This window comes from Eleutherodactylus coqui, chromosome 6 (genome assembly GCF_035609145.1).
Source record: "Eleutherodactylus coqui strain aEleCoq1 chromosome 6, aEleCoq1.hap1, whole genome shotgun sequence".
NCBI classification, from domain to species: Eukaryota; Metazoa; Chordata; class Amphibia; order Anura; family Eleutherodactylidae; genus Eleutherodactylus; species Eleutherodactylus coqui.
This window is the reverse complement of record NC_089842.1, coordinates 108,737,196-108,764,830: the sequence shown is the minus strand read 5'-3', so window position 1 is coordinate 108,764,830 and position 27,635 is coordinate 108,737,196. Positions and strand designations below refer to the sequence as shown.

The window sequence follows — 27,635 nt, the reverse complement described above, 5'->3', positions numbered from 1 at the left end:
TTTTATCCTCTTTAAATCCTAAAACACATTTCATTTTTTTTTTACATTTTGCCTATTTTTGAAGGAAATGTAAAAAAAAATTAAATATTATTATTATTATTTTTGTATATTTTTTATTTTATTTCTGCTAGACATAAGATTTTTTTGAAGTACCCACTTTGTTAGAGGACACTTCTCTTAATACAAAATATAAGCAAACAACTTTATCTGAAGGCTAGACGTTGCACTGCAGTCCTTTCAATAAATTCTCTCTAGTTTGCAGAAGAATGCAAAAATGCATCAACAGTTTGAAAACTTGGATTGTGTTTGAAAGGAAGAAAAAAAAAACCCCTCTCTTTCCTCTCTTGATTTGCAGCTTGTTGTAGCCTCTGATACAGACATAATGTAGGCAGGGTCTCTGGAGAGATGAGATTAGGGGGAGTGTCTGAGTCTTGGATCTCAGACCATTGAGAGAGTAGGATAATCTGCAATGAAACCCCACCTCAGAGAGATAAAGTGATGATGCAAAAGGGTAGGATAGTTCAGGGACTATCTTCAGGCCTGGCACACACATACACACACACATTTACAGACACACACACACACTGTTCCTTGTGTGTGTCACTAATGCATGAAGGATGGTGTTTGCAACGAACTCAACAGACTCTGCAATAATAGCTGACTGGAAAGCCCTTGACACTAGTCAGGTCTCTGAACTGGTGCACCTTACACAAAGGAAAAAGGTTAGATGTGTTTTTGTGTTTGTTCTGTCACTTTTGCACATTTTTATTACCTTTTCTGTCTCTTATTTTTCCCTGCTTGAACTTGGGGGAAAGTTGCAACATTGACTTTCAAAACACTTTCCACGTTGCCTGCCAATAAGGACACCTCGTTCCTGTATTCTGCTATTATTTTATACGTTTTTAATATCTTTTTTATTAAGTTCGGTCTTTATTTTCTTGTCCGCGAGTTATTCATTTATTTTTGTCACAAGATTTGTAAAAAAAAACAAAAAACCCGAAGTTGCGTTGAATAGCTATGGTTAAAAATGAGCGTGCTGGAAAGTGTTTGGCTCTGCTGTAGGCTTTTAGCATGGATCTAAGGATATTGTATGAGTAGAGAGTGCCCCCTAGTGGACACAGCCATCGGGCCCATGTCATACGCTCAATAAATAACATGCTTTTGGAATAGTGTAACCTTTTTCTTTAAAAAAAAAAACAAAACTGAGAGAACTGTATTTATTTTGGAAATATATTAGTATATTTTTTTTTTATATGCATGGGCCCATATGATTTGCTGTTTTTGTTTCTGGCAACAATTAAATAAGCAGTGTAAGTTATACGGTCAATATAGATTTATTAAAGCTACTCTTAAAGTGACCCGACACTTTTTCCAGAACGATTTAATTACATTATCGTTAATTATCCTATTTATGTTGTTTGTTTTTGCTTTTTTTAGCAAAATTCCTTAATAACATGATATCGTTTTCATTTTGTAGTGAACAGGAAAATGTAAATTTGAGTTTAGCTTTATTAAGTGAACGTTTTTCATATTGTGTCACGTATAATTAAATAGAGCCCACTGTATATGCAATTGATTCGGTAGCAAATGCTACGTAGTGATTGAGTCCTTACATTATTGTATCTGAGTAGATTCATTGTTAAACATGTTGGAAAATCAAGGAAACCTGCAAAAAACATTGCAGATTGCTATTTAGTATCAAAGATAGATATTCGGCTGGAGTATAAATGCATTTTGCTATTTTGTTTCTAGTTGGGAAAGTTCTGTTCTATGACATCTTCCATGTCCATTAAACAGGAGCAGGAACATTTTAGGAACATGTCCAACTACTGAGCAGAGGGGGAGAGCAAAATGATTTGACCCCCATCTAAATAGGTCATATCAGCATTTTAATCAGCAAGTGGCTCTTGACTATTTCAAAATATATAAACGTAGCAAAATTCATGTATTTGTGACAACATATTTAACCTAAGGCATGAGCATCCCTGCAGCGTGCTGAACGTATACGAAAAGGCATTTAGGCTGCAGTCCTAATCTTCGTAGTTTACAAAAACATCCTGCTGATTTCTTAGTTTTTGTTAAAATTCCTTAGAATTTCGATACAAAGAATTGAAAATGTGGAAGACAGAATAGGAACGTGGACTTTAGATTAACATATGGAACACCAAACACACAAAACTAGTTCTCGGCTTGTGAAAAAAGTGAAATGAATCACTAGAAATATTTGACCATTCAGTTGATAATGTGAAAGTTGCACGTTAAAAATATTCCTGTCATCATATTCTAAAAAACAAGCCTATGACTGTATATCAGACTCTGCATATCTCTGCCTACTCATGTACAGATGTCTTTGAAATATTATTCAGGAAGGATAGAGAGCTGCAATTCATTTCAATATCAGTATAGAGCTACAGGTTTTGCGTTAGCATTTGGAGAGTTTTCTTTGTTTTAGTTTTTCGTAAGAAAATTTTTAAAAAATCTATAAAGTTTCACCTGTAAAATTGAATGAAATTTTTGAAAAAAATGATAAAATAACAATCAGTACATCAAGATCAGTGAATAAGGAAATGCGTTGTGTTGAAAAATGTATTTTATGGATACTTGTACTTGGATAAAACCCCTTCCCATGCTCGTCATTCTGTGAGATCCAGCACCGTATGGGGTTGTGCGGAGGCTTAAGAATCTGCTGTGTGTACGTGAAATGCCTTGTGTTCAAGTAAAAGGAAGAGATTTGATGTGATGATATTTTATTCTTAGCTGTTTTAATTATTTCCTAAGATTTGTTTGCACTTTTTAATTATGATATTTTTTTTATTATTTGTTATATAAAATAGCCATGTGCCTGAGAAGGTCCCTAAATGACCCTACAATATACTCCACAGTGTTTGTAAATAGACCTTAAGCAGGAACTAACATCCTGAAATGATTCTTAAATGCTTTTGTAGTGAAAATTCTATTCTTGGCTAATAGAGTATATAATGCTATTTTGGGTAAAATGTATCAGACTGAAGTAGCCCCTTGAGTCCGACTAAAATCCCCCTGGGGGGACACATAACACAGCTTGAGAAACCCCAGACTTACGCATGATCCTCCTCCATAAACTATTAATGCACTTTTTTTATCTTAGATAAAACTCTCAAGATTTCCCAAAAACACCAATATAGCTTTTAAAAAAATTCTCTTCCAATTTTCATTTAACTTTATTTGCCTTTTTTTTTCTTTGTGACACAGAATGATCTTGTTATTTTTACAAACTGCACAGTTCTCCATATAAAGTTTTCGAAGCACGTGTTTTGAGTGTGGTCAAGTCAAACAAATAGGTACTACATTTTTCAGATGTTGAACGTTATGGCTGAAGCCCAAGGGTCGTACGAACTATCCATTCAATATTAGGTTTTAGTTTAAAAGATGGGGGGGGGGGGAAGAAAAATATTTATTTTCCTTTATTGGCTGTTATATCTGAAAATGTTTTTTTTTCCCCCTTGGATTGTGTTTATTGGGTTTACACATGCTACTTACCATTTCATTGCCTGTACTCTAAGGGTTAACAATGGCCCACAGCCATTCATTTTCGAGGTACAGTCGATTAGACGCAGTGCATTTGGTCTGCTGCGCAGCCTGTGCTTTGGTTCTAACTTCACACCTGGTAGGGATATTATACAGCATTTTCGAGTATTAGGTTAAAAGATCTATGAAACCTATGAAATTCACAGTGTTATGAGGATCTTAATTAACCCCTCAGATAGCTCAGCGTTGTTGACAGTTTGCAGTTACTGGAATTTTTTTTCTTTTTAAGCGCTACAGAAAATTGTCTTAAAATGTGACTGCAACAAATGATGGGAGCAGGTGTGAAAGGTGTTAATTACATCAGTTTATTATTTCACTAAGACATAAAATACAGCAAATACAGCACTGGCAAGGCCAATAAATATCCCAGCATATAAAAAAATATGGATGTCTTTGTTACTTTCATCGCCGTATCCATATCAATAGAAAAAAAATAGAAAAATGCTAAATTGAACATTTAAATGTTGATGTTAAATAACTACGATATAAAAGCTAAAAAAAAATAGAACATGACTCTATAAATATATAACGCCATGTGCTGAAGTGTAATCTAATACCTAGCTTTACTGTGTGACGTGTGTTTATATATTTTTTTATTTCTTACGGTTGGGATAAATGTTACAGTCATTGATGTTTAGAATTTTTTTTGCTTTCATGTCATAATTCTGCTTTTATTTAAGGGTGTAGAAACAAGCTTCCCTAGAGGGAGCGAGAAAAAAAAAATCATCTGTGTTGGTTTTATAAGCCTCATCTGGGTCTCAGATGATTTGCCACAGTTTAAGCCACTGAGCAAATGCACTAAACCACTAAAGATTCCATTGGAACATGTATAGCACCACTTACACCGGAGCTGTAATGTCCTTCGGAAGATTGTGCCATTGCCAAAATGCTGTTTGTTTTCCCTGCGCTCTATCTTCCTGCAGATACATCGCAGCTCTGTCCCATTTAAACACAATTTATTTACAGAAATTATTGAAGTCATTTGGTGACCCCATTCCCACATCGAATGTGAAAGCTCCACTTGCGCTCTGTAAGATCCAGTGGGTGTGCTGCGGGTATTTTTCTTATGTTAACACCATAACTGGAATATCGCCCAAAGCCGAGCTTTGCCAGCATTCCTTCTCACTACACATCTCTCTGACTTGTATACCCAACCATTAAAAATTTCAACACTCAATTTTAAGCTGTACATATTGCTTTAACCCATGCGAGAAGGACCTACAGGTCCAGCACGTGATTAGTGTTTTTGATTCGCTTTATGTTTGGCCATATCTAAGCATGCTGAGGAATTCTAGAGTATGCGTCTATTTTTTATTATTTTTGACTTTTTTTTAATATTCTTGCTTGTCCAATCCAAAAATGTACACGATAAATGAATATATATATATATAGATATATCTACATCTATCTATCTATCTATCTATCTATCTATATATATATATATAGATTGAGATATCTATATCTATATATATAGATATAGATTGATATATATATTTATATATAGATAGATAGATATCTACATAAATTTATCTATATATAGAGAGATATCGGCATATATATATATATATATATATATATGCAAGCTATGTAACTGAAGAAAACAGAATAGATGTTGAGTTTATATGGATGTAGCTCCTACTGACTCAATCTTTCATTGTCTGTTCTCACTGCAGCTTTTTTATAAAGTTATTAAAGACATTGAGCCTGGAGAAGAACTGTTGGTTTATATGAAGGAAGGGAATTTTTCCCTTGGAAGCATGCCCCCAAATCTTGAAGGTAAGCCACTGCTATTATCGCATCCTACCTCCCATAGTTGAGTAAACCAATGAAATAAGAAATCAGTCTGGATCAAGCTATCATAAATTCTAAATGATTTTCCTATAGATTTTCTAATATTGTATATTTGTATTTGATTACACCACTGCCTTGGATAAAAATGTATTCAATATTCATGATCTGCTCTGTATATGAAAACAATAACCATGGATGGCGTTTGATTAATAAGAAGGGCATGAAGATAGGCCCATTACTAAGGGTGCAACAGTAGAATGTATTCACATCGATAGAGTATTCCTATTTGATGCCTTGTATGTCATATTGGGAATCCTTGTGTTCGGTGTTCCCTAGTGGTAGAGCTTTTAGCCTATATGTTATGTTTATCGGTTTTTCTTGCTTGCCAACAAATGTGTTTGTGCATTGATTTGATTTTGCAAAAAAATATACAAGAAAAAGCAAACAAAAACACCACAAACATGTGAATATTCACATTTGTTACCTCAAATATCAACAGCTGCAATATTTTTTCTTTCCAAAGCAGAAGGCTTGGCTAAGGAACTGCAGTGTTGCAGTAAATGTTTCACCTTAGTCCCAGAATAGTGGAGCACATGTATGTCAGGCCAGACGCACACCTTCCCGCAGCTCAAGTCGCAGCAAATTATGATGCGTCGACTGACGTTTTTGTAAATAGATTGCAGATTCATCGCACCACAACTGGAGACATCTTGCTAATTGTTTGCTAGTTATATCAGTGCCCACTACACTCAGGGCTTCGATGGGTTTGCGGAAATGAAATTGATATTTGATAGTGTTTAATAAAAAACTTCAAAAAGTTTTCTAAAAGTATTTGTACGTTAGTAAATAATACCAAATCCAATCCAAGTTTTGTAACAACTATAGGACCATACTAAGTATGAGTAACAGCAATGTATTCATGCACTACCAGCACTGACTGTACATACCTATGTGAAAAATGTTGGGGGGGCATATATTAAGATTTGTCAATCACTGCTGTGGCTTGTTCCTTCCTTTGTGTTCACTGCCAAATTTTGACAAGCTTCCATACTTGTTTTTGTATTAGTGTCTAAAGATTTATGAGTATAAAAAGAGTTTGGCAGTGGCTAAGCAGGTATAAAATTGTGCAGGTATTCGTGTTGTGGGGTCAACTAATGCTAGAGCGCCACCTAGTGTTCTGGATAATCTGTATCCACCACCATTATACAATCAGCATTAGATTTTGACACAGTCATATTCCCTAAGTGAGCAAGATAAGCCAGCCTTTAGTGCATTCTCAGGGGCCACATTGTAACTACTTGAAAATGAGGGCTTGTTATTGGTTCAAACTGATTTTGCTACATTTTGGTATCTAGTAGCAACATACAGCATTTTTTTTTAGCAAAATGCAGATTATGATTGTAAACTATAGGTAGGAAATGCACTACACATGAAAATTTGGAATGATGTATTAAATATTATATACAGTGAGGGTCACCTATGTGACCAATTTCAGTGAATATAATGTAGAGTAGTACCTAGCCCAATGGTTTTGAAAATGGACAGCAATAGAAAAATCTTCAACTAGTTCGATCATTGGAGTAATTACAGAGTATTTCAGAATAAGTGTAGATTATTACTAGAGCTGCCTGTTTTTTTAGTTAGTGGCCCGCACTACTTTCATACACCCATGCTCGTCATATCTCCCCTTCACTGTGGTGCAGACAGATGTTCCATCGGACATCCACAATGGGGTCCTTCTTGAGTACCTAATGAATTGAAGAACAAGAGGGCCATCACCATTTCAAGAACAGACATATTGAAAACATACCTCCATTTTCAGACAACATTCGGCATACAATAGAGACACGTTAGAAGTTTTGATCAGTGGGGTGTGGTGCTGGGACCCCCACAAATCGCTGAAATAAGGGGGTGGAAGCACTTTTCTGAGCCCTCTGCTTTGCACTCCACAGAGACACGAGCAGAGACTTTACAGGCTCATATACCTTCTATGAGCCTGTATGCTGCTAACTCCACGTCTCCAAGGAGAACCAAACACTGCTGAAGAAGCCCGGTCCTCAGTTGAACGCTTTTCTGAACCCAAACTCTCACTGACCAAAATTTCTGATACATAGCAATGACATATCAATCATTTTCTGAAATTGAAGGTATGTTTTAATGAACTCACTTCTAGTTGACTCTCTTCAAGATACTATATAACTTCACCTGGCATACAAAGGAAGAAATAAGCTAGGAAGAATTAGACTTGGAGACATAAAACATTAATGATCTGATTTCACAAGATTCTTTAGAAGCACTGAGCAAAAATTGTGTGAAGCTCCACTCCAAATTCCCTCCCATACTGTCCAAATCATGACATCATATAGAATCTAAAAATGCTGCAAAAATGTCTACAGTGCCAATATAATAGTGCTATATAGTAATCAGAAAATGCTGTACTCTACCCCAAGTAATAATGCCATGCAGTGCCTAAATAATATACAGCTAGGGCCATGACAGAGGTTCAAGTTGACACTTGATGACCATGGGTGTGGGGGACTAGGTGGTAGAAGATCTGTCCCTTTCTGCCGCTGTTCTTGTTCACAATTAATATACTGTACCAATTGCTCAGCGATGTTCCTTGAAGCTCTACAAGCTCTTCTTTACCCTTTGATCTTTCGATTGTGCTAGCCAGCTATTAACAGATGCAGATTTTTATATCATTGAGAAGAGTGGTTTTTATATATGAAAAGTCAGGTGATGACTGTAAAGGCCACATTGCCTTCATAGTCATTATTATCACAGTTAAATTCACAAGTTTGGTGGTTTCACTTCAGGAAAGGTCATCATTAGTGATCAATAAAATCTGAGAAATGTAATGTACTTTCACATAATTGGCTGACATATTAGGTCACTGTTTTACAGTAGCCTAGAGGGGTCATATGTGGTTCACAGTGCAAAACTAAAGGTCAACTAAACCTCAATGATGAATCGATTCAGTATCAACGGCAACTGGGAAAAGGTGTTGGGAATGGAGATGATATTGTAAGACAGTTGTAGAACCTGTAGATGATTATAATGATGAAATCCATATTTATTTCCCAAGTTGCTAAAAATCAAAACCTGCTTAAGGATAGAACCTCAAAGGGATTATTTCACGGAAAATATTTACTAGGGGTCCGACTGCTGGGATCGCTAGGAATTATGAGAATGGCACATCTGCAAGTCTCCCCAGGATAATGGAGATATGGTGCACATGCATGACTACCACTATGCTCACTTTTAAGGGACTCAGAGAGATAGTCAAGTGGAAAATGTGTACTGACGTTCCATTCCATCCACCCAGGAGACTGAGGGTTGCACTATTCTTAAGATTCCTCGGGACCCCAGCAGTTAAACTCCCAGCAATCAAATATTTATTACCTGCCCTGTTTTAGTGGGATAACCCCTTTTAAGGAGACCATATTCACATTAACCATATTGTCGGCTCCATACAGACAACATGGTGGAACTCCTGTCTGATGTTGTCCGCTCAACTAACAACGTTTGATACTCAACTTATGCCCCTTCCATATCACATTTGGGAGAACCACTTTTTTTCACCAAGAGGCCAGCACAAGAAAAACAGCATTGCCAAGATTGAATCCACTTTTTGATCATACAGTACAGAAGATTTCCAATATCACTGGATCCAGTACAGATCCAAAGTGATCTCAGTTTGCCTCTACTGCTTAAAGACTTGTTATGTTGTACCTTACAAGAGAAACTAATACCGAAGGAAAGAGATTGAAAGGTATATTCCAGAAAAAACTGATACACTGGGTTACTCCTAGATCAGAGCCTAAAGGGGCAATGCATGACACTGACATTCACAGAACACTATATGGCATTCAGGCCTTGCACTAGACATAGCACAGTGTATCAGTATTTCTTGGAGTGCTCCTTTAGAGGAAGTTTGTCACTTGTTAAAGCATTTTTTGAGAACTTGCATCTTATTCCTAGCAAAAACACACAGCCAGCACTGCCAGCGAAGAGCCTGATGTATTCATGATATGCAGTCTTCTCCAGCTGCCGATTGACAGTTTTTTCCCTATTACTGGGCATAGTCAGAAAACTGTTGATCAGCAGCAGGAGTCAGGGGAGTGAGCAGCTTGCATATGATTAATATAAATGACTCCTCACTAGCAGTGCTGTCTGTACACTACAAGGTATACGTTCTCAAAAATAACCACACATTAACACATAAGTGACACATGCAGCTAAAATCAGTGATGCCTCATCATTTTATGCTGCCCTCAAAGAAGGCAGAATAACACAGAATGATGGATTCTATTCAAGTAACTTCCTCATGTCTTATGTATACGTACTCCTTAATGGGATTGTCCAGTAGTTTTATTTTTTTCTTAAGTGGAGGAATACTGTAAAATAAAAAGATGAGAATATACTCGCCTCTTTCACTCCCTTTGCTATTTCAGTCTCCATGATCTGTGCTTGCCTCCTGACAGCTAGTCATGTGCCATCTAAGCACATGACTGCTGTGCCAATGTGTGGCTTCAGAACTAGTAGCACTGAGGCTAGTGATTGGCCACAGCAGTCATGTGCTTAGATGGCATGTGATCGCACTACCTGGAAGTGAGCAAAGACCAGGGGGACTGGAGGAGCAGGGGGAGGGAAAGAGGTGAGTATAGTCTTTTTTTTTTTATTTAACAGCATACCAATAGTGACTATATACTAATAATCGTTTTATTCATTAAATATTCAACATTTCTATAACCCTTCTCTACATTTTCTAGTCAACATGCAGACAAAAACAAATGAAAAAATAAATAGCCAATCCTCAAAATCTAGATTTATCTATATTCCCCATTCATATAAATATCAACATTTGCTTGCAGATTTTTTATTCTATTTTTTTTTTTTTTTTTTTTACACAAATTGTGCCGAGGACAAAATTATTCAATATCCGACATATTCTTTTCTTGAAATGAATATTTTTTTCTCCCAGTTAACTGTGAATTACACATGAAAACAAATACAGAAATGTTCTGCATGAAGATAATTATCGTAAAAATCTTTTATGCCAACCATAGCCAAATGCACTAGACCCCTTATCTCTGATGGAATTTTGAGTAGGGTTCTTGAACTCCTTTGAGACTTTATTCTGGTAGATTAGCATGTCGATGCCATATAATTGGTTCTTCTGAAAGCTATTAGGAACTGATTTGTTTTTCTCTAACATTCCTCTATTGTATGGAGTTTTACTGATGGAACTTTAGATAGATGCTTCTTGCATCCACAGACCTTACAAACAAGGCCGAACACCGGTAGATTTTTTTAATGAAAGATAGGATGTAAGTATTTAAGGACTAACTTGTTACTTCAGGTCTGGAGTTTTCTTTGTGTTTCAAAGAAACACTTTGTGAATGGAGTTAGATACCATCATTGGAACTCTTATGAAACCAGGAACCTAGAATCTGGGAAGTACTGCCTCGAATCATCCTAATCTTGGGAGCCATTTAAGGAAGCCCATCCAATTAGGGTTCTTGGTTCATCTTTTAGAACTAAAGTCAGGTAGTTCGCTACCTAAGTGTATCAGGAAATTATATGCATGTACAGGATTTGTTCTCGTCACTATGGTTTGGCCTTGAACATTTGTTTATGCTTGACAACAAGTTGTCTCTCTAGTGGTAAAGAATATCTAAAACTAGTCAAATTTAAAAGGGGTTTTCAGGATTAGAACATGGCTACTGTCATCCAGAAAATCACCATACTTGTCCATAGGTTGTGGCATTGCATCTCATCCATTCATTTCACTAGAACTAAGCTGCAATATGAGAAATGACCTATGAGCAGGTATGATTCTCAAATGTTCAAATCCTGTACAACACCTTTAATGATGTATTTATTATACTCCTCTCTTATGGTGTTCTTATTATTAGGTATTATTAGATGTAAGTTCTCTGCAGGCGTAAATAATACACATAAATAATACATACTTTTATAGGTTCCAATGCTCTTAAAGGTATTTTTCAACACTTGCAATTGGTTACCTGTCCTGAGGCTAGGTATAGTCCCCTGGTGCAAGCACCGAGTCATGACTGACTCCTAGGGTGACGACACATTGTGACATTTTCTTGGCAGACTGTTTTTGCAGGGTGGTTTGCCATCGCCTTCCCCAGTCATCTTTACCCCCCAGCAAGCTGGGTACTCATTTTACTGACCTCGGATGGACAGCAAAATCAACCTTGACCCGGCTACCTGACCCATGTGGGGATTGAACCTTCAGATCGTGAGTGAGCATACTGCTGCCTAACACTCTGCGCCACACAATAAAAAAATATTGAAAAACCCCTTTAGGGTCCGTTCATACATTGCGGAAACCCTGCGTTTTATTCACAGCGGAAACGTTTACTATTAAAGTAACGGGATTAAAGCAAATCCTGTTCACAAGTAGAGGAAAAACCCGCTGTGGATTTTCTGCTGTAACTGTACTATAACTCTAACCTGCGGTTTTGCTGCAGATCTGCTGCGGTATTTCTGGAGCAAATCCGCAGCATTTTTGCAACGTGTGAACGCACCCTTGAGATGCCTATACACAACAGATTAATGGCAGAGGACCTCAACATCAACAACAATCTTATGTGTCTGAGGCTCTCCCAACTGTCTTTTAGGGCTGATATTGGAGGAAATGAGGATCCAGCATGTTACACACTACAAACAGTTATTCTGGTCTGTTCTATGTCCTCTTCGATTGGTATACAGTATAAAGAGGAGGCATTCATACAAATAAACAAGAGTCAACTGGCCGCCTTGGAGCTAAAAAGAGAATAGTGTTATAGTACTGCAAATACCAATTTTTGGAAAGAATCCATTAATGTGAGAAATTCAGCTGATTTTTGAAAGCTACAACTAAAAGAAGAAGTTTGCCACGTGACAGCTGAAGAGAGGGATCCATCTCTGGCACATCATGTGAGTGTGGCTAAAGTCAGGGTTCCCAAGTTGTTCTACACTCAGTGTTTCCTTTTTCTTCTCTGTAAAGACTTGCAGTGTAGGATACACAACCTACCTTGACAAAACATTACATTTAACCAGTATATATATTTTTTCCAATATTTTTTATTGAAATGATAGCATGTTATATCTCCTTGTACTCCACCAACTTGAGTATAATATACAACTTCAATAAACTTATACATATAAGTTATTACAGTCATCTTGTATATTATAACTTGGTGAACGGGGGGGGAGAAGGGGATGGAGTGGGGTTATGACATCACCGCTTTCTAGTATTAAGGTGGTTAAATACTATTCTTCCTTACCCTCTTAAGGGGTATCGGTTTCCCTGATGCATTTAACCAGTAAATTTAGCAATTACAATATGACCATGATACAATATTTGCAAATTTGTTCAGCTCAACAGGGGTGCATATGTGGTTGACTTGTAATGGTGTAGTAAGACCTAAAGAGTTGCATATCCCCTTTCAAATGCTTTAGGTTGAATGCACAGGGCCGGGTCGGATTCCGCATGTGGGATCCCGCAGCGGAATCCGATCTGGTACCTGGCCGGTGACCCCTGTGAACCCCCTGCATACCTGTCCGCAGTTTCCTCATCTGTACAGATGACGCCGCACCGTCTCTAGGCCATGACGCGGATCGCACGGCCCGTCTGCAGTGACTTCAATGGAAGCTATGCATGCGGAAATTGTGCTAAGATTGGACATGCTGCAATTTTCCCTCCATGAGCTGAAAATCGCTATTGGTTTCCACTGGTGGACATGGAAACGTGCTTTTGCATAGCATGTCTATGGGCAATATTTGCTGCAGAACCCAGGGGCGGACGCCCGCTCAAGATTCCGCAATACTAATACACCGGTGTGCATTGGGCCTTACTTGGACATTTTATTTAATGTCCACCTTCACTTTAATACCTAAATCAAGAGCCATACCTGGTACAATTCAACGATGGAGGACTGGAAGATCATTGACTGCACTGATGACCGTAGACATTCAGCCGACTGTCATCAAGCCTGAACTGCCGCCTACATGCCTCTTTCACTTTGACTAAAATGTTATTTCAACATAGGGTGACAAGCAGCCACCTTAAATCTTTGGTGCCACTTTTGAATAATTACTTAATTTGCTTACTGTTCTTATCCTGTGCACCAGTGCATCATTTCTTAGTAAACCACAAGCATAGTTATATGAAGCGAAGACTTGTAGCTTGTTGGTCTGCAGAAGAAGCTGTTATGAATAGTTATTAAGTGCACAATAGAACCAGTTTGTTTCCCAGCTTCTTAAATTAACTCAAGTGATCACCTAAGGGTCAGGATTCCCATTATTGTTCATTTTACTTGACATCCTGTAGGGAAGTAATAACGGGCAGACAGAAAGAATTGCGATGTCTATTTCCTTATTGTGCTTTGTGAACAAATTAATAAGTTAGGAGAAAAATTAAGTAATTGAAAAATCTAAAATTAAAATAGATATAAGATAGATAGATATGAGATAGATAGATAGATAGATAGATAGATAGATAGATATGGGATAGATAGATAGATAGATAGATAGATAGATAGATAGATAGATAGATATGAGATAGATAGATAGATATGAGATAGATAGATAGATAGATAGATAGATAGATAGATAGATAGATAGATAGATATGAGAGCGATAGATAGATAGATAGATAGATAGATAGATAGATAGATAGATAGATAGATAGATATGAGAGCGATAGATAGATAGATAGATAGATAGATAGATAGATAGGAGATAGATAGATAGATAGATAGGTATGAGATAGATAGATATGAGAAAGATAGATAGATATGAGATAGATAGATAGATAGATACAGATAGATATGAGATAGATAGATAGATAGATAGATATGAGATAGATATGAGAGAGATAGATACAGATAGATATGAGATAGATAGATAGATAGATATGAGAAAGATAGATAGATATGAGATAGATAGATAGATAGATAGATATGAGATAGATAGATATGAGAGAGATAGATACAGATAGATATGAGATAGATAGATATGAGATAGATAGATAGATATGAGATAGATAGATATGAGATAGATAGATAGATAGATAGATAGATAGATAGATATGAGATAGATAGATACAGATAGATATGAGATAGATATAGATAGATAGATAGGAGATATATAGATAGGTAGGTAGATAGATAGATGATAGATAAACAGATAGATATGAGAGAGATAGATATGAGAGAGATAGATAGATATGGGATAGATAGATAGATAGATAGATAGATAGATAGATAGATATGAGATAGATAGATAGATAGATAGATAGATAGATAGATATGAGATAGATAGATAGATAGATAGATAGATAGATAGATAGATATGAGAGCGATAGATAGATAGATAGATAGATAGATAGATAGATAGATAGATAGATAGATAGATAGATAGATAGATAGATAGATAGGAGATAGATAGATAGATAGGTATGAGATAGATAGATATGAGAAAGATAGATAGATATGAGATAGATAGATACAGATAGATATGAGATAGATAGATAGATAGATAGATAGATAGATAGATAGATAGATAGATAGATAGATATGAGATAGATAGATATGAGAGAGATAGATACAGATAGATATGAGATAGATAGATAGATAGATATGAGAAAGATAGATAGATAGATAGATAGATAGATAGATAGATAGATACATATAGATATGAGATAGATAGATAGATATGAGATAGATAGATAGATAGATATGAGAGAGATAGATACAGATAGATATGAGATAGATAGATATGAGATAGATAGATAGATATGAGATAGATAGATATGAGATAGATAGATAGATAGATATGAGATAGATAGATACAGATAGATATGAGATAGATATAGATAGATAGATAGGAGATATATAGATAGATAGATAGATAGATAGATAGATAGATAGATAGATAGATATGAGATAGATAGATAGAATGTTTTAAAGCATTCTATCTATTCCATTTATTTTACCTATATGTGGAAAAGCTAATTGGTAACCAATAAGACCACAATTGCTCTACCTGTTGGGTTTTCCCCTAGCTTTTTCAGAATCCAGAATGACTACCCTTTCACTCACCAGCAAGAACAAAAACGGATAACTACATAACCATGAATTTGCTCTTAGGGCACTAGGAAAGCTGGGTAGTCACCCCCAAATACAGCAGACTTTGTATCATGGTATATCTTTTTTACCCACAGTGTCGTATCCGATGGCAGCCAACCAGATATAAAATATGAATAAGCCCTTATTTATTTATTTGCTTGTTGCATTTAATAGATTTGTTTATTTGCAGGCAATGACCTTTTTACGGTTCTTTGCATAAGTTTATGTGCTGGATTTATAATTTGTAGCGTGCCTTATAACACCATACCCCGAGGCTACCGGAATCAAACCCAGTACTTAAACAGGAGGTAGCTGTGCAAAGTACTAAGATGCTGAAATGTTACTATCATAACGTTCCCTGTGCCAGCGCCGTGTGGCACGCTTGCCAGTGTCAATAAATCCACACCAAAAAGCTTAATTACCGTCTACCTTGGGAGTTAATGAACCCTGCTACATGCAGAAAGTTTGCTCTAAGCTGTTTGCATAAGAGTGAAAGTTTAATTGCAGAAAGATGTTTTAAGTGCAAAGTAGCTAAATACCTTAAGAAGCTTCTGTTCTCTGAATTGCCCGGTGGGGGGAAGGTTTAGATAACCCTCGTTTTCCTACAAAAAAAAAACTTGTATTTTTGAGATATTTACAACTGAGACCCAATTGTTTGACTTGGCATGGCCACCAGGATGCTGTCTGGTAAACCTATTAACAGCTGCCCTTATTTTAATTTGTTTGACCTTGGTGATAATCATTTATTGTGTATATTATGGTATTAACATGTTCTTTCCCCAACCGCTTTCTTATCGTTGGTGAAGATCTGCAATTGTTGTCTGAAGACTTTCTGCTAAACAATACACCCTGGGTGTTTCCAGTGTATCGTTCTTGTATGGTGTGATTTTGTTCTGCACTTCGAAACTGTAAAACTCCTCGTGATGACTTTGATAGCCACCAGTGGCCAAACAGTGGAAGAAAGAAGGATCTTAAATCTGCTATTGCATTGTTGTTAAATTGCAGAAGGAATGCATAGAAGCTTGTACAACAGATTAGGAGTAGATGAGTTGCTGCTGATGCATTAGGATGCCATTCTCTTGGGTTATGGCTTCTCAATGTGTTTTTCATCTACAGAAGAACACACATTTCGCTGTGAAGATTGTGACGAACTGTTCCAGTCCAAGCTTGATTTAAGGCGGCACCAAAAATACGCTTGCAACACAGTCAACCACATATATGAGTCTCTGAATGAAGAGATCAAGCAAGAGGGCTTTGATAATGAACAAGTTCATGAGTGCAAAGACTGTGAGCGCCTTTTCCCCAACAAGTACAGGTAAGAAGCACATTGTTGTCTTTCCTGAGCTCTGTATATGAACAAAATTGTGATATCTAGCGTGCTGCACGGACAACATGCATGGAGGACGATCATCAGTGTTAGTATAGAAATTGTAATGTACTTAGTCAGGAGAATTTATTATTAAATTTGCACCAGTTTTCTGGTGTAAAAAAAGTTGTAAAGTTTTGCACATACCTTTTTGTGCAAAAATGTGCAATATTCTTCTTCGATTTTACACTTCTCCTACCACTTTAAAAAAGTGGGTGGAGTTTAGCAGAACAATGTAGGGCCTCTCACAGCGTACCAAAAATTGGTGAAAATTAGAGTGCAAGTCTATGCCTGCCCATATCTGGCAAAGATTTATTTTCTGGTGGAGACACAGCCAAGGATAAGCCAAATTAATTGAGGCATGCAACTCTTAATAAATTTGGTGCCTCTTACCCCAACACTCTTCAGATTAAGACTGGCATATAAACTGAGCTGCAATACAACATACAGCCTGTGGACAGGTATGGCACTGTTTTGGGGATAAAGCATCCAGGTTTTTCTAACCCTGTACAAATGATTTAATCAAGAGGGATGAAATGTTCAATATAGAGCCTTCACAATGACTTTCAACAGGCTACATTTATGGAGAATTGCAATATAGAGACTCAAGTGAATACATCATTCTGTAAAATATTAGTTTTAACTAGAAAGTCAAATTCAATCACCGGAGAATAACTCCAGTGGGCCCAGCTATTTGCATAGTAATGGGCCCAGTCACATTAGGTCCCATGAGATCCAGCCAAGCACAACGCCACCTGAAGCTGACAATAGATCACTTACTCCTGAGGCTAATTACTTTTTGATTTAATGCAAATAAACTATTAATACATTTACTAAGATCAATAGAATATGGCTACAACGTCCAATCGATGGTAGTACAGCCAGTGTGACCCTCTGCTGATTGCTTGAACTAAGTGGCATTGACTCTCGGAATATGCTGTACGACTTTGGCTACTGTTGACCGTGCTTGGCTTTTGCCACTTGGAGGTCAGCCATTGACTGACTATCGTGCCACTTCATCTTAGCAACAGGCATTGCTAATTACTTACCTAATGCATGGTTTATATAGTACCTTGTGATTATCTGTGATGAGGTATAGTAATCAAGACATGCCGAATTTCAGTGTATACAGCATGCCCTGAATGCGTCTGCCATTTCTCGTGTGTCGAAGGTGCATAGCAAATACACTTATATTTAAGATGCCCAATTTTACAGTCTTAGACTCCTAAAACAATAAAACTACTTCAAATGTCGAACAAAAATAAAGTGCATGTAAGTGGTCTTCCTTAATCGTCTTCCCTCTCTAATCCCACTTGACACTTTGACCTTACAGACCCAGATTATAGACTTTCCTTTCATGCAGAATATTATCAGATTCCTGTCTAGCTCAGTAAACTGAAGAAAAATGATTTATTGGAAGAAAATTTTGTAGTTAATGGACTGAATCTCATATTGATGCGTTTGTTGTCTATAAGATTTCCATGCACAAGTGAATTGCTGCACTGCAGTTTTCAGGACCTAGTGATCGATGGGCCTAGCTTGCATGACCACTGAATATCATTGCATTTCAAATATTCCAAACTTAAATATCTATGTAGTTGGACTGAGGAAAAAAATCTGGTGAGACATGAGGGTACAGGAGACACTTGTCCTCACTTTTTGGCCAACCATGTGCTCTTTGCAGTTTGGAACAACATATGATAATCCATACAGAAGAGAGGGAGTACAAATGTGACCAGTGCCCAAAAGCCTTCAACTGGAAATCAAACCTGATTCGCCACCAAATGTCACATGACAGCGGAAAGCGATTCGAATGTGAGAACTGTGTGAAGGTACTGATCACCCATTACTTTTTTTTTCTTCATTATCATTGTGATGTCCTTGAACGTGTGACCCAAGGCTGACGCTTGGAATGATCTGTGTCTCACGTATGTCCTTTGCAGAACGAGTCCTGGTTCCCAAGTGATCTTCCTTCCAGATTACCCATATATTTGAACTGCAACAACAACACTGAAGCGGAACCTCACACACCTAAAGTAGACGTCAGTGTTATGACATAGTTACATTTATTGTATGCTCACACACGGTCAAGTGCAAGGTTTCGGGTGGCCCCTTCATTTAATCTTTGAAACACTTTGAGTATCACATTAATAATTGTTATGAGATTCCTTCTTCTGGTTGAACTGTGGTGAAGCCAAGAGAACTGATAGAACGCTGTATTGTTTCTTAGGTATGCTCACCATTCCTTTGGGAACATCTCTAAAGAACAGTTGACATTCCTTGCATTGCATTGGATAAATGACACCACCATGGATCTTAGTTTGCTTTTCCTGTCTTCCTGCCAATGGAGTAAACCCAAGTGGCTTTATCTGGCCAAGGCATCTTGACTTGATCCATACATGTAATCAAGACAGTATATCAGGAACAATGGTTGTCCCAATGCCACCACAGTTCCCCTTGTCAGAAGGATAGCTTTTAATAGCATATGAAAAAAAAGAAAAAACTTGTGATATCTTATTTGCAGCTTCCCTAAACTTTGCACGTTTGAACTTTAGGTGTGTGCTATATACCTTATGATATTCATTTGAGAAAACAAAAAGTCAAGTATTTTATGAAGGTTTCCATTTTTTCAGTGTTAATATACAGTACCTTGCAAATATTCCCATGTTCCTATAAAACAAAGCTATGTCAAATTGGGTTACAGCACCATTTTCCAGCTACAGATTGGGGTTGCATTAGATTTTTATTGCTTTATGAACCCAAAGATATTTTTATTTTGTTTCTGTTTTTTTATGTTGTGTTTTAAATAACTGCCCTGGATACAACACAGCACTGCTGCATAGTATTCTTTTAGTATATTTTCACCTACAGAAAAATTTAAGAAATCGGGTAATATCAGAATACATTTAGAGGAGTAGCCAGAAGAAAACTGTAGTATACATAGTATGCTAGGCTGAAAAAAGACAAATGTCCATCCAGTTCAGCCTGTTTACACCCCCTTTCCCTTTTGATCCAGAGGAAGGCAAAAAAAACCCAGTGGGCAGAAGCCAATTTACCCTCATTCTGGGGAGACAAATTCCTTCCCGACTCCATAATGGAAGTTAGAGTAAGCCTTGGATCAACATTTGAGATCAACAACCCTTCTGGTTATTTAATGGCTATATCCTGTAATGTTGTAGTGCTCTAAAAAGACGTCTAGTCTACAGCAGTGCTAAAAAAGGTTGCCTATAAGTCGGAAAGTCCTTTTTTGCTCTTACCACCCAAATTTGTACCATATTGAATCTACCTACATACTGAAAGCTTAGATGTGGGCACAATGAATTCTAGCAAAATCTAATCATATGACTCCTGATCATAACCTCCTATGGTTGACAGGTTCTGGAAATGGGACATTTTTCATCTAAAGTTTCTCATTCTGCTTATCCTCATATAATGTAAAGGGAAATAATTTTAATTTCTTAGATGCCACTCTTCCTTATTGCCCCTTCAAGGCTAGAGTTACGCAATGACCAGTCATCTCCAATAGTTGGTCTCAGAGATGTTTACAATATGTCTGTCCTGTAAATTACTTGACACAATTTCACCTATGGTCTTTAGAGATGAGCGAGCACGCTCAGAAACAGCAGTTACTTGAGCGAGCATCTCTCTTCTCGCGTAACTGCTTACTGGTCTGAGCGTGCTCAGGGGGCGGCGGGTTGGAAGGGGGGGAGAGTGAGATCTCTCTCTCCCCCCGCTACCCCACGCCGCCCGCCGCTCGCTCGAGTAACTGCTGTATCCGAGCGTGCTCACTCATCTCTAATGGTCTTATTTGTTTGCATCCAGTGAATTGGCTTGAACATCATTACAGCACACAGGTGAAATACTTGCAAAGGATTTTCCACCTGCAACTTTTACAAAGATTTAGTGATTAATTTTCCTTTGTGTATTTCTTCTATTGCACTGAGAAATAAAAATGATCAAGCATACACCACCAACCTTTCCATATTGGTGCTACTATGATGTGCAGTCTATCGGAGATATTGGAGCAGTTTAATTTAAGCACACAAGCACATGGCTCATTTACAGAGCCAGAGTCTAACGTAATTGGCTGAGAGTGCGAGAAATAGACACTAGGCATACCAGTAAACATTAGGCATCCCAAGATACTTTTCTTGCCTAACAGCTCAACCACAGCGTCAAAGTTTAGCATACATCATAGAACATACATTGAGTCCCCATGTGTCATCCATATTTCTCCTGCTTGGCTTAGGCAGTTTTGCATTTAGTCAGATCACACACAATAGTGCACGTCTAGATAGACCACACGCTATAGTAGCACCGCCATATCTGTATCCATAATACAATTCTGTGAAATACCCAACTATCCTTTGTATCTCTAACAGTTTGAAAATCAGAAATATAAAATGGCGTATTTAGTAAAAACATATGATATAGCATAAATAATTTTGTTATCCAGAAAGGGAACCCATAATATTGATATTATTGAGCTTGAGTGCTTTGCCAGAGTCCCTTAATTAACTTAAATTCAAATCCATGACTGGAATGTTGCCTTTAGTGAAAAACATTTGGACATTCAGAAGGTGATTTAATCAAAGTATCGACTATGTATCATTCAGGGCTTAGTTTTAGCCTTGTGTTCCAAGTCATGTGTTATTCTAGAGCGAGATTTATCACCCTGTAGCTAAAAAAACCCCATTGTTTTCAATCTAAAGAATAACAAAGAATTTGGAAAAATTCTTATATGTCATAGATCTCAGTGTATTCACTCCATATGTTCCCTTACTGAGCACTGTATATGATTGCAACCTGCATTTCATTTTAGTTTTACACCTTGTCATGTAATTTTTCTTTTCTTTTTTCTTTTTTAGGTCTTCACTGACCCAAGTAACCTTCAGAGACACATCCGTTCCCAACACGTTGGAGCCAGGGCACACGCGTGTCCTGACTGTGGCAAGACTTTTGCCACATCTTCAGGGCTCAAGCAACATAAGCACATTCATAGTACTGTCAAACCTTTCATATGTAAGTTGTCTAGAATCTCCATTCTTGGTTAGAGAGTTCTCCAAGACTTTCCAATACGTAGATCAATTTAGAGTGTAGCTCCAGGCAAAACCAGAAAAAGTTATTTTAGGCCACACCCATGTACCCCAGATGATCTAAAACTTCTTACCTATTTAAATGCTATTATTCTGAAGACCCTACTAATTTTTACTACTAGACCTCAGCTGAAGTTTATACTCGCCAAGACTGCCTGACAACAAAAAAGCCATTCGGCAGGCAACAAAAAAAAAAAAAACTGCAACTGCCCATTGCTACATGAGACTGGCTAATGATGGCGTATTATATGCTATCTCTTTATGATCACAGGGAGTCTGACCTCTTGGGCCTGCTTCAATCAAGAGAATAAGGGCCCCGGAGTTCTAGTTTACTACTGCATCCGCTTCTTAGTCTTTGTTGTCTTAAACTGCATTCTGCATCTTTCACTTAAATGCGATTGCAGTACAGTTTACTGTGCCTAGTAAAACGTGAAGAGGATGTGGCACTAAACTAGTACTGGGGTCCCTTCATTCTTAGGACCATGTGGATCCCAAAAGTCAGACCTCTGTAGATCATGAAGTGATGGAATATCCTATCAATGCGGTCAATTTTTAAGAACGGGATGCCCCTGTAAAGTGAAAATTGTTCATTTTAAGAAATGCAGCAAACATCTTTCCACTTAAAGATTTCTCTAAATCCCTCACATAACTGGATCCTAAGTGGATCTTTAACATAAGATCACTAGTAAACACATACTCATGTCTTTCTTCAGTAAAGCTGACTTTGATGTTGAGCAGTCATCCAGTAGGAACGTAATCTAAACATATCCTACAACTGTCTGCTTGGCTAAGTTCTTGAAGATACATTGGAGTGGAACACAGAATGGGCTCGGTATTTCACTATGAACCTATGGTATTTAAGAGACTATTATCTAGGCTCTTGGACAGACTTGAATGTGTATACAGAACATCAGTTACTGTAGATGTGGTAGGGAAATTGTTTATCTTGATGAAGCGGAGATATGCAGTCTACCATATGAAGTCACACATTGGTGCTTTGTTTGATGCCTATTAGTTTTAACCATCTTTACTACGTAATTGTAGTGAATAATCATGATGAGACTGGGACTTCTCCATTCACTAGGAATTCCTGATGTCTGTGAAGCACTAAATAAATATTTCTTCAGTCTGTAAAATTACTTCCTCCTTTGTGCTTCGTTTCTTGTCAGTGTCACGTCTTCCAATTGAGTGGATGGTCTGGGCTGTTTTTGTATACTTTTTTTGCAGTCAGTTTCTCTTCACTCAACAGTTCATTTCTCTTCTAAGATAGAAAACCTTCACTATAACAAAGACTATTACATTTATATAGATTTTAATGGTGCAGATATTTTTACATTTTTAAATCTTTTTATGATTTTGCTTTTATTATCTAAAGTGGACAGGCTGGAAAAGCATTATCATAGCTCTGCTGGCTAAAAGTGAACTGATTTCGAACCCTCTATCTACTTACAAAATATGCCCCATGAGGGCATTTGAAACTTTTAGTAATATTACCAGGTCTATCCTTCATGTTTCATAAGTCTTTTCATACTGACTAAGTATTATTTTGCTCCTCAAATTGAGCAGCTTCCATCCCTCAGCCAAGCCAATATACCTTTTCATCCATGTCCCTGAATAGAATCTCCCCCACCCAGAAGTCAGACAGTCCAGATGTGGGCAATGGAGCAATTTGCTTGTCTCTTCTTTATCCTGGTCCTCAGGACCAACCACTGGGAGCCCCATGACATTTCCATTAAAGTCAAAATAAAGAATAATAACATAGTCGTCATTTTCTGCTAGCAAAGTAATTTTTGGGACACGGTACATTGCCAACTTAGAACTTCACAGTGTGTTAATCCGCCATTCCCAACTGCAGATCCTGGGCAGTGAACCAACAATCGTCATGCTTTTATATATTGTGCAGCATCCTGGATAATAAATTATCTAGTATAGGTTCTCATGTAATATCCAGTTTTAACTATTTGGGATGTCAAGGTGATTACAGGTCCAGTTTTAGAAACAATGAAAATATTACAAATCAATGTTAATTATTTACACCCATTTGTACTTTTTCTTCATGTTGCTAATTACTCTTATGTATACATTAGATGATGATAAATGCTGTTCACACAGTCTATATGTTTTTATTTTATATTGCTTTTGTTTTGGTCTCTGTTGGTGTTCCAGGTGAGGTCTGCCATAAATCGTACACACAGTTCTCCAACCTGTGTCGCCACAAACGAATGCATGCAGACTGTCGTACACAGATTAAGTGTAAGGACTGTGGACAGATGTTTAGCACTACCTCCTCCCTTAACAAGCACCGGCGCTTCTGTGAAGGAAAAAACCATTACAATCCCGGTGGAATGTTTGGGCCTGGTCTGCCCTTGACACCAACATCTTTGATGGACAAGTCTAAACCTTCTCCAAACATGAATCACTCTAGCCTTGCTTTCAATGACTATTTTACTTCCAGAGCACATCCGGGTAGTTTGCCATTTTCAGCTGCTCCTCCACCTTTTCCACCTTTGGGTCCAGGATTTCCAGGAATTTTTCCTCCATCGTTATACCCACGGCCACCTTTATTACCTCCTTCTCCACTGCTCAAAGCCTCCTTGAACCATACACGAGAAGCAAAGCTTCCCAGTCCAATAGGCAATCCCCAACTTTCCCTTATACCTTCTTTGAACACCAACAATAGTAACCAGCCACTTTCACTGGAGGAAAAATTTGAAAACAGTATGGAAGATTCATACATAGAGAAACATAAGTCGAGGAGTAGTGATCTATCCGATGGAAGTGACTTCGAAGATGTCAATACAACCTCGGGGACTGATCTGGATACCACCACTGGCACTGGGTCTGACTTAGATAGTGATGTAGATAGTGAAAGAGACAAAAACAAAGAGAAGAGCAAACCCATAGAAAACAAACAAGATCTTGTTAGTAGCTCTGTCTCTAGTAGTTCTAATAACAATGTTACAGAGAGGCCCTTCTTCTACTCTCAACATTCCTTTTTTCCTCCTCCAGAAGAGCAGTTGCTTCCATCCATGGGAGCTGCAAATGACTCTATTAAAGCTATTGCCTCTATAGCGGAGAAATATTTTGGACCTGGATTTATGGGGATGCAAGAAAAAAAAATGGGCTCCCTCCCTTATCATTCCATGTTTCCCTTTCAGTTTCTCCCGAACTTTCCCCATTCTTTATACCCAGCTTTTACCGATCGGACAATGAATCACAATTTGCTGGTGAAAGCTGAACCAAAGTCTCCTAGAGACCTTCAAAAAGTTGGCAGCTCGAGCTCAGAGTCACCGTTTGATCTCACGACCAAACCAAAAGAGATTAAATCAGCCTTATTACCACCCAAGGTTTTGGCACAACCGTCCTCGGGAGAGGAGCAACCATTGGACCTCAGCATTGGTAACAGAAGTAGAGCCAGTCAGAATGGAGCAAGGGAAGCACGTAAAAACCATATCTATAGTGACAGGAAAGCCATGTCTGCTGAAATGCTTTCAAAAATTGCTCCACCTCCTCTTCCCCAACAGCCACCTCTTCACTACGCAAAGCCTTCTCCCTTCTTCATGGACCCCATTTACAGGTATTAACATACCTTTACCTAATCAAGATGCATTTTGTCAGTTCCATTGTAAGTTACTGTAAATTGGATTAGCTCATTTTTCCTGTTTATGGCTATTGAATGTTAATGCTAATTGGAATATTATTCTCATTTATGTAAGTTCTTCTCACAATCCGATGATCTATTTGTCAGCCTTATTTTGACTCTTCGCTTGTGACACATATCATAGCTATGTCTGTACTCTGTCTCACTGCTAAATATAGTGGGATATTAACCAGTATAATGAGCATCCTATCAAGGAAGGTTTCAATTATTTCACTGTCTTTAAGAGCTGAGGCTCCACCGAGAACAGAAAGGATGTTAACTCATTAAATTACAGGAAATGTTCTCATCCAACTGCAGTACATCACATATCAATTGGTCCGGCCCTGTAGTCATCGCTCTCCTCCAGCAGGATAGATTGAGATATTATGATTTATGATATTAATCTTTTAGAAGAACTATAATTCATGTGGGGATATGTTTTAGCCCTAGAGTACATTCCATTACATGTTTTTATATAGATACTGAATTGAAGATTAAAGGAGTATTCCCATCTGATACTTTTATAAGAGTCAGAAAAATGTGGGTCCAACCTCTGGGACTCGCACCTATGATACCTCTAGTTTTGGCCCTCACCACCACCGGCCCAGTTGTATGCGATGGCCAGGGATGTTTAAATTACAGAAACAGACAAGTACAGCTGGGATACACTGTTTTAGTAACTCTCATAGAAGTCAATGGAAGTTACACAAACAGTGTGGCAGTAAGTTATGACATTACAGAAACATCTTAGCTGGCTGTGCTGTATTGTTTGTGTAACTACCATTGACTTTTATGGGAGTTACAAAAACAGCATATCCCAGCTGTGCTCAACAGTTTCAGTCCTCCTAGGCATCTCGTACAGAACAGTGTTTAAGTTGTGACCATAATTTGCCAAGATGGAAACAACACTTTAATGATTGTTCAAATCAGATATTTTCACCAAAAAAGTTTTATTTCATGCTGATGAGTTTCTAATAAGGGAGGAACATTCTACAGTGCCTCAACCACTATACTTGTATTAAAGGGGTTTTCAGGGACTTTAATATTGACAGGATAGGTCATAAATATCTGATCGGTGGGGTCCTCCACTCATGACCCCCACTGATCAGCTAATTAGAGAGGAAGCAGCACTCGAACAAGCGCTGTGGCTTCTTCTCAAGCCTGTAACATCACGTTGATCAGTCACATGGCCGGAGTACATCTCAGCCCTTATCAAGTGAATGGGAATGAGCTGCTATACCAGGCACAGCTAATATGTAATGTAGGCCATTGTGCTTTGTAAGCACTGAAGCGACTGCAGCACCCATGAGCACACCGCTGTCACTTCAAACAGTTGATCATTGGGGTCCCAAGCAGAGGATGATCACTGCTCTGATATTGATGACCTATACTGAGGATAGGTCCTCAATTTGTTAATCTCAGAAGACCCATTTAATGAAAGCATGAGCTGATAAAAATGAATTATAAATAAACTAGCAGTTTAAGGATTAAGCTATTGTAAAGTGGTTGTACCCAAATCAACTTTTATCACTTATCCATAGGATAGATGATAGACGTCTCATCAGTGAGGTTCTCACCATTGAGACCCCTACCGATCCTAAGAATGGGGATGCCATGTCCCCACCTTCTCGTCACTGCAGAATCACTCCTCCCACCCACAGTGACATCATTTTGAATGAAGCAGTGGCCCTACATGTATGGCTGCTGCTCCTTTCATTTAAATGGGACTGATAAAAATAGCCAAGCACTTCTACTCAGCTATCTCTGGCAGTACCATTGAAAATTAATGGAGCGGCATCGCACATGTGTGACCACCACTCCATTTAATCTCCTCCGCACTGAGGTAGGTGCAGTAGACGGTAAACAGAAGAGGGGAACAAGCGACCTCCACCAACAAAACTTTTAACCCCTAGGTATAGGTGATAAAAGTTGATTCTGGTACAACCCCTTTAAGGCTTCAGAAGATGTCACTGGTAAGAGCCTTGATACCGGGGGCCGCCAGTACTAAAAACCCTTCTATTGTCTGTCAATCT

The 27,635-nt window shown here is 37.9% G+C and overlaps 1 protein-coding gene across 5 annotated transcripts in view; it reads left to right on the top strand.

Annotated features, from left to right (window-relative positions):
- Positions 1-27,635, top strand: part of PRDM16 (PR/SET domain 16) — a 495,474-nt gene that overhangs the window by 443,544 nt on the left and 24,295 nt on the right. For 2 of the 5 annotated variants that reach the window (XM_066607382.1, XM_066607385.1), the window contains exons 5-10: positions 5,241-5,343; positions 16,617-16,815; positions 18,551-18,698; positions 18,810-18,908; positions 21,735-21,888; positions 24,129-25,539. In XM_066607382.1, the coding sequence (XP_066463479.1) occupies positions 5,241-5,343; positions 16,617-16,815; positions 18,551-18,698; positions 18,810-18,908; positions 21,735-21,888; positions 24,129-25,539 (2,114 nt within the window). Of the gene's footprint in view, positions 1-554; positions 723-5,240; positions 5,344-16,616; positions 16,816-18,550; positions 18,699-18,809; positions 18,909-21,734; positions 21,889-24,128; positions 25,540-27,635 lie in introns of those variants that run through there. The other 3 variants (XM_066607386.1, XM_066607383.1, XM_066607384.1) reach the window with 3 other exon arrangements.